Source organism: Pelecanus crispus, chromosome 3, assembly GCF_030463565.1.
Source record: "Pelecanus crispus isolate bPelCri1 chromosome 3, bPelCri1.pri, whole genome shotgun sequence".
In the NCBI taxonomy this organism is placed as follows: domain Eukaryota; kingdom Metazoa; phylum Chordata; class Aves; order Pelecaniformes; family Pelecanidae; genus Pelecanus; species Pelecanus crispus.
In genome coordinates this window covers 131,644,233-131,658,967 of record NC_134645.1, presented here as the reverse complement: position 1 = coordinate 131,658,967, position 14,735 = coordinate 131,644,233, and the positions used below count along the sequence as shown (strand labels likewise).

General features: G+C 59.5%; 1 protein-coding gene across 1 annotated transcript; it reads left to right on the top strand.

Annotated features, from left to right (window-relative positions):
• The first annotated feature begins 7,517 nt into the window (after nt 1-7,517).
• CHRNA2 (cholinergic receptor nicotinic alpha 2 subunit) lies at nt 7,518-12,530 on the top strand. The gene is made up of 6 exons (XM_009477816.2): nt 7,518-7,581; nt 8,814-8,968; nt 9,739-9,783; nt 10,006-10,115; nt 10,766-11,852; nt 12,405-12,530. Exons 1-6 carry the CDS (start codon nt 7,518-7,520, stop codon nt 12,528-12,530), a joined length of 1,587 nt encoding a protein of 528 aa, XP_009476091.2.
• The last annotated feature ends 2,205 nt before the right edge of the window (nt 12,531-14,735 follow it).

Here is a 14,735-nt window from a genome sequence, read left to right as displayed (position 1 = left end):
CGATTTGATGATTCTGTGCTGGAGCAGCGTTCGCCAGGTTGGAAGAGCTGGGGCACCTCCTCTCCCAGGTTGGGGACCCCCTCCGACACCCCCAGGGCTGCAGCATCACCTTCCACGCCCCGCTGTGGGGAGGCTGGTGGGGACACAGGGGACGCTGAGCCCACCCTTTCCCCCCCCCCAGGCTGCGGAAGGGTGTCCGCGTGGTAGCCCACATGCTACGGCTCACCGGCCGCCTGGCCCAGGCCCTGGACGCCGCGTCCCACCGCCTCCACGCCGAGCTGAGCCGGCGCCTGCAGAGCTCGGCCGCCCACGCCGCCGCCGCCGCCGAGCCCTAGGACAGCGGGGACGGGCTCCACCGTCACCCCGCCTATGGCCTTGCTTGCTGGTAGCACCCCAGCCCGGCTCGTCTCCGTCGCTTTTGGGGTGTCCCGGCTGCCGGGAGCTGAGACTTTGCACGGGGCGTTCGCAGAGTGCTCTGGGTGCTGGAGCCGGCAGCGCCGGGAGGGGACGGGAGGTTGCTGCCTGCTACACAATGCCGTCACACGTGCGATGCCATCACACGTGTGATGCCATCACACGTGCGATGCCGTCACACGTGCGATGCCGTCACACGTGTGATGCTGTGACACGTGCGATGCCATCACACATGCGAGGCTGTCACACACACGATGCCATCACACGTGCGATGCCGTCGCACACGCAATGCCATCACGCACACGATGCCATCACACACGCGATGCCATCACACGTGTGATGCTGTGACACGTGCGACACATGCGATGCCGTCACACGTGCGATGCTGACACGTGCGATGCCGTCGCACGTGCGATGCTGTCACACGTGTGATGCTGTGACACGTGTGATGCTGTCACACGTATGATGCCGTCACACGTGTGATGCTGTGACACGTGCGATGCCGTCGCACGTGCAAAGCCGCCACACGTGTGATGCCGTCACACGTGCGATGCCATCACATGTGCGATGCTGTGACATGTGCGATGCTGTCACACACACGATGCCATCACACACGCAATGCTGTCACATGTGCGATGCCATCACACATGTGATGCCGTCACACGTGTGATGCCAGCACACACGCAATGCTGTCACACATGCGATGCTGTGACACATGCGATGCCGTCACACATGCGATGCCGTCGCATGTGCGATGCTGTCACACGTGTGATGCTGTGACACGTGTGATGCTGTCACACGTGTGATGCCGTCACACGTGCGATGCCATCACATGTGCAATGCTGTGACACGTGCGATGCCGTCACACACAATGCCATCACACACGCAATGCTGTCACACGTGCGATGCCGTCACGCACGCGATGCCGCCGCACACACGATGCCATCACACACGCAATGCTGTCACACGTGCGATGCTGTCGTGCAAGTGATGCCGCTGCACACACGATGCCATCACACACACGATGCTGTCACATGTGCGATGCCATCACACATGCAATGCCGTCACACGTGCGATGCCATCACACACACGACGCTGTCACACACACGACGCTGTCACACGTGCGATGCCATCACACACGCGATGCTGTCACACATGCGATGCCGCCACACATGCGGTGCCGCCGCACACACGATGCCATCACACACGTGATGCCATCACACACGCGATGCCATCACACACGCAATGCTGTCGCGCAAGTGATGCTGCTGCACACACGATGCCATCACACACGACGCTGTCACACATGCGATGCCATCACACACGCGATGCCGCCGCACACACGATGCCGTCACACACGTGATGCCGTCACACACGCGATGCCCACAACCCAAAGTCTTCGATGCATTTATCCCGTGGGAGCTCTGCCCCTGTCTAGCAGAGCCCAGTGCCGCCGCACGTGCCCGGCCCCGTGCCCAGGGGAAAAGCTCCTCCTCCCATCCCCAGCAGACCTCTGCACCCCTTCGGTCCTCCCTGGAAGAGATTTATCCACACAGGCTCCCTTTTTTTCCCAGCCAGCCCAGCGTGCCAACAACTAAGCCGTCGCACCCGGAGCTTTGCCTGAACCGAGCTTTTGGGGGTCCCCAGAGGGTCTTAAAAATTAACCCCAGCTCTTCTGGGGCTCCGTTGCATCTTGCCAGTGGTCCAGCAGCATCACCCGGTTAATCTTTTGCCCTCGGGAGCGCCTTGTCCAGGCTTGGAAGAGCCTTTTTTTGTCCCTGGGGTGGGAACAGCGGAGGCTGGGTCTGGATTTTGGCCCCTCTGGGTGGGCAGGGCGGAGGGGATGGGGCTGCCGGCGATGAACCGCCCGGCAATAAATGGAAGTTGGCAACTGGAGAGCTCCCCAACCCGCTGAGGTTCAGGCAGCAGGAAAACAGCTGGAGGCAGAAAATCCTTGTGTGTTTGTAAGCCTGGAGGTTCTCCCGGGGAGGCTGGAGGGAATGGGCAGGGCCACCCAGGCACGCCGGGCTGGGGGCACCCCGCTAACCCCATGGTGCACCCTAAAGATAGGCAAGAGGCAGAAATAACCCCCCGGGGCAGCGGCAGTGGCACTTCTGCAGGAGCTGCAGGCAGCGAAATAAAGATGCATTGCGCTCTGCCAGGCGTCAGCGTTATCTCCGCGTCTGTTTTCTCTCCAGCCTCTGCTGTCTAAGGGGAAAAGAGGCCGGATGAGGCTGGCTGCAGCCTTAACCACCCCTCCACCTCCAAGATAGTACACCCCCAGCAGGACCCCAGCGAAGGAGACGGGGCCCCCAACATCCCAAATACTTCCCACCACCCCCCCCGCAACAGCCTTCAATCCACCATCCCAGCAGTCAGCTCCGTTTTTTCCTCCCCAGAAAAATCAATGTTGGTTGGCTTTTTTTTTCCTGATTAATTTGCTACCGTCCTACCCGACTCATCCTTCTTCCTAATTCCCTTCCTTTGGTGGGCCCTGATCGATCTCCTGGGACAGTCCTTGCAATTTCCAGCTGCTCCCCATCCCTCTGGCATCCATTCTTCTACCTTCCCCCCTCCCCATCGCCCCGGTTTCAGGGATCCATCCGATACCAGCACCCTTCCTCCGGGGCTGGGACGTGGCCATGGGCCGAGGGCTCCGCACCGTGGCACGGGGACGGGGCTTTGCATGGCACAGCGTGCTTCCCCGGGGCGGAGGAGGTTTGCCAGGCTTTAAAAAAAACAAAACAAAAAAAAGTGGTTCGATGCAATGGTGACTTCGATGAGACAGCTGGATCACCCCAGCGTGATGTTTGCATCCGTGAGAAGATGTTCCTGGCCCCGGATCCCGACAGGGGACAGCCCAGTGTCTGTCTGGCTTTGGCATCGGCTGCTCTGGGTCCTCTTCCCCATGGATTTCTGGTGTTCAGCATCCCAAGGATGGTGGGGACAGCCGCAGGGATGCGGGCAGGATGGGGGTCCCGCAGCTGAGCTGGGGGAGCAGCAAATTCAGGTGCCCTCCGTGCCCGGCTCTGCCTCCTCATTTATTTCCCAGGGGAAAGGAAGCAAATCGTTGGGCAGGTCCCCCAGGGCTGGAAATTGCAGCCCTGGGCTTCATTTGCAGGAAGGTTGTGCATTAAATTTCCTAGCAGGAAGGAAGGAGAGAGGCTGGTCTGGGGAGAGAGCTGGGTCATCACCCCTGGAGCTTGGGAAGCAGGGGGGAACTCTGGGTTTCCCATCCTCCTGGGGCTGGAAAACCACCTCTCCTGCCCAAAGTAGCCCTGTCCCCATCCCTGTCCCCATCCCCTTGGGTGGGGACACCTGAGACAGGAGGGGAAGGGGTCTGCAGTGGTGGGGGAGACGCTGGATGTTGCCCTGATTTTGCTTTCCCAATTTTGCCCCCGTCCCCTTGGTGATGTTTTACGGGGGCAAGCGTGGGCTGAGGCGGGCGCTGCGTGGGGCCAGCTCAAGACCTTGCACCCCATTTTCCCCAGAGCAGGGACATGGACGCTCCCTGGAGCTGCCCTGCCCATGGGCAGGTTGGCACCAACCCCCCGACCCGGGGCTGTGGAGCAATTGGGGAAACGCTAGCCCTGGGAGGGCTGGCCCCCCACGCCGGTGCAAGAAACCTGGCCCTTTGCAGTGCCCCATGCAGTGCCCCGTACAATGCCCTGCAATGCTCCATGCAATGCCCTTTGCAATGCCCTATGCAATACCCCATGCGATGCCCCCCTGCAATGCCCTGCAATGCCCCATGCAAAGCCCTGTGCAATGCCCCATGCAATGCCCTGCAATGCCCTGCAGTGCTCGGTGCAATGCCCCCTGCAATGGCCTGCAATGCCCTGTGCAATGCCCTGTGCAATGCCCCGTGCAATGCCCCCTGCAATGCCCCCTGCAATGCCCTGCAATGCCCTTTGCAATGCCCTGCGCAATGCCCTGCAATGCCCTGTGCAATGCCCCGTGCAACGCCCTGCAATGCCCCTTGCAATGCCCTGCAATGCCCCGTGCAACGCCCTGCAATGCCCTGTTCAATGCCCATGCAATGCCCTGCAATGCTGCTTGCAATGCCCTTTGCAATGTCCCCTGCAGTGCCCTTCACAAAGCCCTGTGCAATGCCCTGCAATGCCCTGTGATGCCCTGCAATGCCCTGTGCAATGCCCCCTGCAATGCCCCCTGCAATGCCCCCTGCAATGCCCTGTGCAATGCCCCCTGCAATGCCCTGTGCAATGCCCCGTGCAATGCCCTGCAACGCCCTGCAATGCCCTGCAATGCCCTGCAATGCCCCGTGCAGTGTCCCGTGCAATACCCTGTGTGGTGCCCCATGCAATGCCCTGCAATGCCCCTGCAATGCCCCGTGATGCCCCCTGCAACCCTCCAAGCAACCTGCCCTGCAACACCCCGTCCTGTGCTCCAGCCCCGCTGCTCCACAGCACTTTGACTCCTGTTCTCCTTCCCTCTCCCTCCCCATCCTCACACGTAAAGCCCAACATCCCCTTCCCTCTCCCCGGGGCCGAGCGGTGCCTTGGAAAAGACTGAGAAAACCCTGGCGAATCCAGCCCTTCCCATCCCTGGGGAAGCTTTGCCCATGCATGGGGGGTGAGGAGGGCCAGGGGAGCTGGTGCCCCTCCAGCCTTCCTCCCCCTCGTCCTCTCAGCCTCCCCTCCTTCCCTGCCTGGGCATGGCTCTCCCTCCTCCCCCAGCCCCTGTCGTCACTGCCACCGCTTCGAGTAAGAGCAGAGACATCCTTCGCCGGAGCCCAGTCCTCATCGGAGCCCTCCGCGGCACAGCATCCCAACCCCGGCACGGCAGAGGGACTGGGGGGCTTGGGGGACCCCTCCTTGGCTCTCCCCGCAGCAGGTAAGGGGGTTCGTTGGGTCCAGGCTGGGTGGGAAGGAGAGAAGCTCGCTTTCCCTGCAAATATCCATGATTAAAGCTGTTTGCAGAGTGCCGAGGACGGTCAGGGAGTGATGGGGAGGCAGCGGCGGGGAAAGTTTCCCAGCTCTGCCTGAAGTTCCCATCTAAAACCCCCAAACCCCCTGCCTTTAAAATCCAATAAATAAGTTGGTTATTCTCGCTGCCTCCCTGACTGCGTGTTGGGATGCCAAGAGCTTTGCCGGGCTTGCCGCGGTCGCGGGCATCCTCCGGTCCAGCCTTTAGCATCCGCACGGGGCAGGTTTCTGCATCCCTCCAGGAAAGTGGTTGGCAAGTACCAGAGAGCAGCGTTTTGCAGGCACGTAGGTGCCTCCCGGGGCAGCTTCAAACCAAGCGCTTTGTGTCACAGAGCGATGGGAAGATCCATCAGGGACATGGTTTGGATGCAGGGAGATGAGGCAGGGCTGTAGGTGAAGGTCAGGCAGGAGGGTAGGGCTGCCCGCCCCGCTGCCAGACTCTGCCAGAGCTGCCCGGTGCTGCCGGAGGAGCACACCGGAGGAGCACCCAGGTGGGCGAAGCGGTGATGGGAGGGAAGGGGGATGCGGGTGCCAGGTGCTGGCGGGGTGCCCCGGCACCCTGGGGTGCCCCGCGTGCGTGCGTGCACCCGTGTTCCCCCCCAAACTCCCTTTGCCACGTACAGGCAGTTTCAAGCACAGCTTTGCATCACCCAGGGCACCTCCTTCCCCTCTTCAATATCTACCAGAGCTTTGGGGAAGCCATGACATCCCCACTTGAGTGACCCTCTAACCAAGTCCGGAGCCGGAGCAGCTCCCCCAGCACACCCCGTAGTCTCCGGTACCTTGAGATATCTTAGCCAGGAGAGGCACACCCATAATTTTCTCGTCAGCTCAGTGCAGTGGCCCCGGGTTTCTCTTCCCGTTTCCCACCCCCTCCGCCATCCATGTATTAATCAGTTGAAAACTGCGCAGAAGGTAATGATGAGTTCAGGAGGCCTTCGTGGTTTTACCGGGCCAGGGGGGAATTTAAGCCAAAGGAGCTTCTTGTTTAGCAACATCAGTGCTGGGCTGGGAATCTCCTCCTCTTCGGGGATGAAAGCAATTTCTTCCCGGAGCGGGAAGGCGTGGGGGCACGGGTCAAGTGTGGAGGAGTCACCTTGTAAGCAGGAGGAGATTTTGGGGCCTCTGCAGAGCAAGTGACTTCTCCCCTTGCAGAGATTTGCTTTGCTGGGGAGGGGAACCAAACACATCCATGGATGGATGGATGGATGCATTGGTAGGTGGATGCATGGATGGATGCAGGCATGGATGGGATGCAGGGATCGATGGATGCATGCATGGATGGATGAACAAACAGATGCATGGATGCGCAGATGGATGGATGAGGGTGGGTGGCGAAAGGACGATCCCTCTTTTCAGAAGTGAGCGCTCCTGGAGGAACCAGCCCCAGGAGCCCGTTTGGGGCAGCGCAGTCTCTTGGAGCAGCTGAGATGCTTCCCCTTCCCTTGTCCTCAGGGCATAAAGCAGCTTCGAGTTGGGGAGGGCAGAAGGATGGTTGAAACCAGTTATTTTCTGGTCACCCCGGTCAGGTTTAGAGCACCAGGCTCCATCTCTGCTATTAAATCACCTGGGGGCAGACCTGGGCTCCCCATCGCTTTAACTCATGGGGTCTGGTTGCCCGGCTGTGACCGATGCTGCCCAGATTCGTGCCCCGCCTGCCTGAGGAGCACTTGTGAAACAGGGAGCAGACACTTTGGGGACATTTTCCCTTGACTCTTCCGTGGTGGCAGCTAGGATCAGCTCCAAGCCCTGGGAGCGGCTGGGAGTGGCTTTGAGGGGACCGCAATGGGACCGTCACCTGCCAGACCCATGCCGTGGTGGCAAGGCGGTGACAGTGCTGCTCTCTGCTGTCTTTCCAGGAATGAAATTTGAGGCAGGCGGCTCAGCAGAGCATCCCAGACCACGCACTCACCCTGCCCCGGCTGTGTCCCTGCTGAGGCTCTCCCAGCCCACGTCCAGCTCCATCCATGCCTCCTCCAGCACTCGCTAACGGTGGGGACACGCAGGACACCCCATCGGAGGTCCCCTATGGTGGCTTTCCCTGCTGAGCCTCCTCTCCCACCACCATCTCAGCTCATCGCTCCCCCTGGTCCCTCCTGGGGGGCTTTGCAAACTGCTCCAGGGAGGGGGTCCACGGGGGACACTAGTGCAAGGAGGATGGGGCGGCTGTCCCATGGCATTGTCCCTCTCGTCACGTGGTTCTTTGTCATCTTCCAGATGGGTAAGGGTGGCTCTGGCTTTCCCTGGGGTACCTGCATTTCCTGCACTTGAGCCCTGCCTTCCCATGGGTGTCACCCACTGGGGCTCTGGGGGGGGAGTAAATCTGGGGAGAGGGGAGGGGAAGCTGAGGGGGTTGTGGTGCATGTGGATGGAAAACCAGTTCTCTCCCAGTTTACCCCCACTGCAGTCTCTCAGCATCCCCAGTCTCCATGCTGGCATGGTGTCCACCACACGCCATGCTAGGATGGGGTTCGTGTCTTTGCAGAGCAGCTCTACACCACCCAGACACTTGGGTGGGGGTGGTCTGCTGTGGGTCATCCCCCACAGGGGATGCACCTCTGGGACCCCAGATCCATCCTATGCAAGCTAGAAATGTTGGAGGAATGGCAAAAAAAGGGATTTTGCTTCTACCCCGCCGTTAACGCAAGACCTCCCAGGAGCTGGGCATCTTGCTTGTCCCTTCACTTGGGACCAGCCCTCCCCAACACCTCTAAGACCCTCAAAGCTGCTCAGCACATTGTCCCTGGCCAAAATACAACAACTGGGGCCCCTTGCTGGGCTTGCCTGCCCAGCGGGGAGAGCTTTCACGGGGCACGGGACATGCTATGGGGCCGTGCACCCATCCTTCTTCAGGGCAAAGCCGCCCATACAACGTCTCTTTGGTTGCATATCACTGTGAAAAGCCCTCCCTCCCTCCATCCCTCCCTCCCTCGGCCTCCCTCAACTTGCTGGTGGAAATTTATGGGGCTCTGCATCGAGCAAGGACAGCTGAGCAATGCACCGCAAGCTGACGGCACCGAAGACCAACGCCAACAATTTCTAGGCAGAGCAAAGAGCGTTGCGCTCCTTCCCAGCCCTGTCTCCAGCCCAAGGGATGGTCTGTGGGCAGGCTGCAGTGGTCCCAAGGACTGGGTGAGCCTCCACCTTACAAAGCTGAACCAGTTAGCACCAGTAAGAGCAGCTGGAGGGGACTGGGAGAGGGACCTCAGCCACCCAAGAGTGGGATTTTCTCAGCCGGCATTGAAAGGTTGACCTTGCCCCGCTCTCCGCTCCCTGAGAGGAGCACGGGGCAGCTTTGAGGGGGCTAATTCCCCTCTTCCCATCCCAGGGTGGGGTTTAGGTGCAACAGAGAGGGGGCTTGCCCAGAATGGGCACCCCATTTCAGTGGGGTGCAGGGGTGTGGAAGGGGGGGTCAGCGAGCTCTCCCCCATCCCCATCTCCGTCTCCCCGCAGCCACCTGCGTGCAGGAGCAGCCCAGCAGCCGTGCCGAGGAGCGTCTTTTCAAGCACCTCTTCACCGGCTACAACCGCTGGTCACGGCCGGTGCCCAACACCTCTGACGTGGTCATCGTGAGGTTCGGGCTCTCCATTGCGCAGCTGATCGACGTGGTGCGTAGCCTGCTGGCGGGGACCCCAAGTCCCACGTGGTGTCCGACTTTTCACCAGTTGGTCCTACTGGTCTGCCAGACCAGAGCCTGGGGACACTGGTGTGAGGTCAGGTTTGGGCAGCAGCAACCCCCTGGCCATCTCCAGCAGGTGACAAACCACTCACCTGGCCTTCCTCAGATGTCCAATGAGCAGGGGGGGCTGCACCCCTCTTCTCCATCCCAAACCCTCCCTTCCCCTGACAGCAGGAGAGCATCAAGGAAAACTGGAGTTCTCCATCCTTGCCATGTCCTCATCCACCATCTACCTGCCCCAGGGGCACCTCTGGGCTTTTCGGTCCATCCATGCCTCACTCATTCCTCCCATGCACACCCATCTATCCACCCATCCACCTATCTACCTATACATCTGTCCACCCATCTACCTACCTATCTGCCCACCTATCAACCTATCCATCTATCCACCTATTCATCTAGCCGTCTGTCCAGCTATCCATCCTTCCATCCACCTATCCATGGGACTGTACATTTGTCCTCCCGTCCGAGCGGCTCAGAACTGTACGCTGCAATATGCTATTTCTTGCTGCCATCTAGTGAGCAGACATCTCAGGGAAATATAGTTTCTCCTTGGACTTGGATTGGTAGCAGTTGCTTCCAGGAGCTGAACCCCAGAGGTGGAGGGCAGAAAGTGAAAGCAATGATTTTGGGGATGACGCAGTGATGGGACAAGCCCTCTCTCTGTCTCCTCTCACCTCTCCCTCTTTCCCACCGCAGGATGAGAAGAACCAGATGATGACCACAAACGTCTGGCTGAAGCAGGTAGGAGCCTGTTCCCTCTCTGGGGCAAGGGCAGGAGCATGTCAAGGAGAGCACAGCATTTGGGGCAGAGACACCCTGCCCTGGGGGGCTTGGTGGCATCTCCATGGTGCTGTTCCTCTGGGGGATGCTGCCAGAGGAAGAGGAAGAGGAGGAGGCATTGGGCAGCTTGGCCTCACCAGACCCAGGGCCACCTGATGCCCTTCCCTCCGTGTCTCTCTCCAGGAGTGGAGCGACTACAAGCTGCGCTGGGACCCGGCAGAGTTTGACAACGTCACCTCCATCCGGGTGCCTTCCGAGATGATCTGGATCCCTGACATCGTGCTCTACAACAAGTGAGTGACGCTGCTGAGATGGGGCTTCCCCATCCCATCCCATCCCATCCCATCCCATCCCATCCCTTCCTATCCCATCCCATCCCATCCCATCCCATCCCATCCCATCCCATCCCATCCCATCCCATCCCATCCCATCCCATCCCTGTAGCTTATCCAATCTCATCCCATCCCATCCCTGAGTTCATCCCATCTCTTCCCATCCCAGTAGCTCCCTGGTGCTGTCAGCCCCCGCGGGCCTCCTGCCCCTCATCCCACACCAGTGGTAAGGATGGAAATCAGTCTGCATCTGTCTCCCCATGTCCAGTGCTCATGCTCCCACCCATCTCCATGCTCTGGGTGATGCTCAGGAGGGTGAACCCAGCACCGTGCAGGGATGCACGATGGGGCCACAGCCTCAAATCAAGGCTCGTACCAGCCCTGACAGCTGAGGGAGCTCCTAGCCCTATTTCTTGGGGGAAATCATAGAATCATAGAATGCTTTGGGTTGGAAGGGACCTTGAGAGATCATCGAGCCCAACCCCCCTGCAGTAAGCAGGGACTGAACCTTTGAACTTGGCGTTATTAGCACCATGCTCTAACCAACTGAGCTAACCCGGCTGACAAATGCTTCATCCTCCTCTGACCTTCACATCTCTCCATCCCTGCAGCGCTGACGGGGAGTTCGCCGTGACCCACATGACGAAGGCCCACCTCTTCTCCAACGGGAAGGTGAAGTGGGTGCCGCCTGCCATCTACAAGAGCTCATGCAGCATCGATGTCACCTTCTTCCCCTTCGACCAGCAGAACTGTAAGATGAAGTTTGGCTCCTGGACCTACGACAAGGCCAAGATCGACCTGGAGAATATGGAGCACCACGTGGACCTTAAGGATTACTGGGAGAGTGGCGAGTGGGCCATCATAAATGCCATCGGCACCTATAACTCCAAGAAGTATGACTGCTGCACCGAGATCTACCCCGACATCACCTTCTGCTTCATCATCCGTCGCCTCCCGCTCTTCTACACCATCAATCTCATCATACCCTGCCTGCTTATCTCCTGCCTGACCGTGCTGGTCTTCTACCTGCCCTCCGACTGTGGGGAGAAGATCACCCTCTGCATCTCCGTCCTGCTTTCCCTCACTGTCTTTCTGCTGCTCATCACGGAAATCATCCCATCCACGTCGCTGGTCATCCCTCTCATCGGCGAGTACCTCCTCTTCACCATGATCTTCGTCACACTCTCCATCATCATCACCGTGTTCGTCCTCAACGTCCACCACCGCTCCCCCAGCACCCACACGATGCCCCACTGGGTGCGTAGCTTCTTCCTGGACTTCATCCCTCGCTGGCTCTTTATGAAGCGACCCCCGGCGCTGCCTCCCCCCGAGGGGACCGCGGGGCAGTACGATCTCCCGGGGACGAGGCTCAGCACCTCCCGGTGCTGGCTGGAGACCGATGTGGATGACAAGTGGGAGGAGGAGGAGGAAGAAGAAGAGGAGGAGGAAGAGGAGGAGAAGACGTACCCCAGACGCATATCCCAGGCGGGCTCCCACAGCCAGGGTGCCCAGTGCCGCTATGGCTGCGGGCGCCAAGCTGGGAAGACGTCGGGGGTCTCAGCCCCCCGGGTGCCCCCCAAAGAGGAGGAGGAGGTGGGCTCAGACCGGGAGCGGATGCTGTCCCCCAGCATCCTGAAGGCCCTGCAAGGGGTGCAGTACATCGCAGACCACCTGCGAGCCGAGGATGCTGACTTCTCGGTGAGTGGGTGCTCCTGAGGGCTGGGGGGTGAGGAGGGGGTGCCCCACTTCTACCTCCCTGGGGCTGTCCATGCTGGCACCCCCAGTTGGTTCCCTGGCTGCTGAGGACCCAAAGCCAGGGAGAAGATCAACGACCATCTCCCGGGAGATGCCCAGTCCATGGGGTCGGCTGAGAGTTCCTCCAGCTCCCGTCCCTGCTGGCTGTGGGGATATTGGAGGTCCCTCTCCTGCCCGTGCTGTCTTGCCCTCGGAGAGCAGCAATGGCCCAGCCTGCCCTGCTGGGACCCAGCTCAGAGGCTGCACCCCTGCTTTTAGCCAGGTGATTTCAGAAAACCCTGGGTGGGATTAGCTCTGCCCCAAGCAGCCTCCCCAGAGAGGTCCATCCCCCAGCCCTGCTGCTCCAGGGATTTCCTGAGACACGGGGGATCTCCTCACCCTGAGGCAAAAGGTAGATGCAGAGGAAGCCCCAGGTGGTCTCCTAACTCCAAGGGGTCTTCCCAAACAGCGGGCTGCATCATCTGCCCACGCTCACAGCCCCTCTCCGCTTGGCAGGTGAAGGAGGACTGGAAGTACGTGGCCATGGTGATTGACCGCATCTTCCTCTGGATGTTCATCATCGTCTGCCTGCTGGGCACCGTGGGGCTCTTCCTCCCACCCTACCTGGCGGGAATGATCTAGGGGCCGGGCCATGCTGCGGTGGGGATGGTGGGTGATGCACGGTCCCTCCTCCTGGGGAGCAGGCACAGTGATGCCCACATCCAGCTGGACCCTCACCTCTCCCTCGGAGGACATGGTTGCAACCATGGAGGACCCTTGGGATGGGAAATGCAGGGTGAAGCAAGAGCTGTGCCAAGGGGTGACCTGGGGATGATGGGGAGGGATGGCTGCTCACCACCCTGCCCGGGGTGGTGAGCAGCCATCCCAGCATCGAGGAAGGCACGGTACAGCTTCTCCATTGCTTGAGCACAGGCTGGAGGCATCTAGGAGAGGCATCTGCTTCCTCGAGCTGCTGCAAGTCCTACCCAAACCCCAAGAGCTGCATCTGATTGTGATTCCAACGTGCTGGGCAAGAAGAAGGAACCTCACAGCTGCTTTAGGATGCATCCTGACCGCAGGGTGCTCAGGACCACAGGCTGGTGTGGTCATGCGTGACATGGGGCAGACAATAATGCTTCAGATTGTCCATGCAGAAGGGGTACGGTCATGGGATGGAGGTCCCTGCTCATTCGCATGGCTCGGAGGTCTCTGCTCTGCAAAGCCCAGCCCAGGCACAGACCCTCTGCAACCTGCCAGCACAAGCGGTTGCTTCCACACCATCCCACACCAGAGCTTGGAGCAGCAGGGAGACAGGAACAGCCAAACCAGAAATGTGGATGGCTTGGAAGGGAAAAACCACCCTGCAGGATGGGATAACCCACCCAGCAATGGCCAGATGGTGCCCACAGACCCTGGGAGCTCAGGGGTGCTGTCTTGTGCTGAGGCTGGTGGACTTGGCTGGTGCAGGGGGAACCTGCACTGCCCCAGGTCCATCCCAAGCAAATTTTCCTCTCCACCCCACATCAGATCCCAAAACATCTGGCTCTGATGACTGCTGCCATCCAGCTTTTAATTTCTTGCTTCCATATACCCTAAGGGACCCACACTTACAGAGCATCTACTCTCTTCTTCCATGCCCTGAGAGACACCCGGTTTTTCCTGCAACGTTTTCTCCTCCTCGAGGCCAACCCATCACGGTGCTGGATGCAGTCTGAGGCGTTTCAGAAAACACTTTGTGCTTTCAGGAGTGAAACGGGCTGGAATAAACGGTGCCACGGAGGGACGTGCACCTCCCAAGGGCGTTGCAGCCACTCACGCAGCCTCCGGTGCTGGCACACTGGCTCAGAAGCGCACACACAGGGATGAGAAATGAGATGTGCGAGGGAGCGAGTACCCAGGCGTGGCTGGCCGGATGCGTGTGTGCGGATACATGTGTGTCTAACCCAGTACACACGCGCTTTAGGGCTCTGCAGAGCCAGGAGTGCGTGGGTGGAGAGAGCTCTCCCATGAGGATAATTCTGGGCTTGGCTGGGGCTGCGTCTCCCTGGGGTGATGCAGGGGTGTTGGCTGGAGGTGAACAGGACGGGATGCCCAGCACCCCAGGCACTGCCAGGCCATGGCAAACAGGGCTTCAGCAGACCTCACCGCAATGGGGCAGAGGGGGAACTTGAGTCATAGAACCATTGAATCATTTAGGTTGGAAAAGACCTTGAAGATCATCCAGTCCGACCATTAACCTACACCACCAAGTCCACCACTAAACCAATTCAGGGGAGAGGAAGAATTACTTTCATGTTTCCTGGCTTGGTGGCTGGATTAATTTTTCATGAAAGTAAAACTAGGAATCACTGAGGTTGGAAAGGCCCTCTAAGATCATCAGTCCAACCATCAACCCAACACCCCCATGCCCACTAAACCATGTCCCCAAGTGCCACATCTGCACATTTTTTTAACATTTCCCAACAGCCTCCACCATGAATTGCCCATGATTTCCTTATGGTCTTTGAGAAGCAAAGGTCTGCAGATGCTCTCACTAGCAAGCCTTGGGGTGGGAGAAGGGGGAGTCCAGGACCCTCGTAGGGATTGTGGGCTCAATGGGAGGGAAATGGAGCTCCAGAGAGGACATGGATGCAGCAGACCCAGATTCACCCCAGCAGCTTCCCCAGGATGCTGCCACCAGGACTATGCTTCCCCATGCTGGCAAGATGGCTCAGAGGACTCTTTCTACTCTTTCTAAGGAGGTGCTGGTGACCAGGGAACCTGGCCCCACGGTATGGGGGTGACAGGCAAGCACAGGCACAGCAGGACTTTGTGCACGGTTTATCTCAGCCAGAATGAACAGCGTTG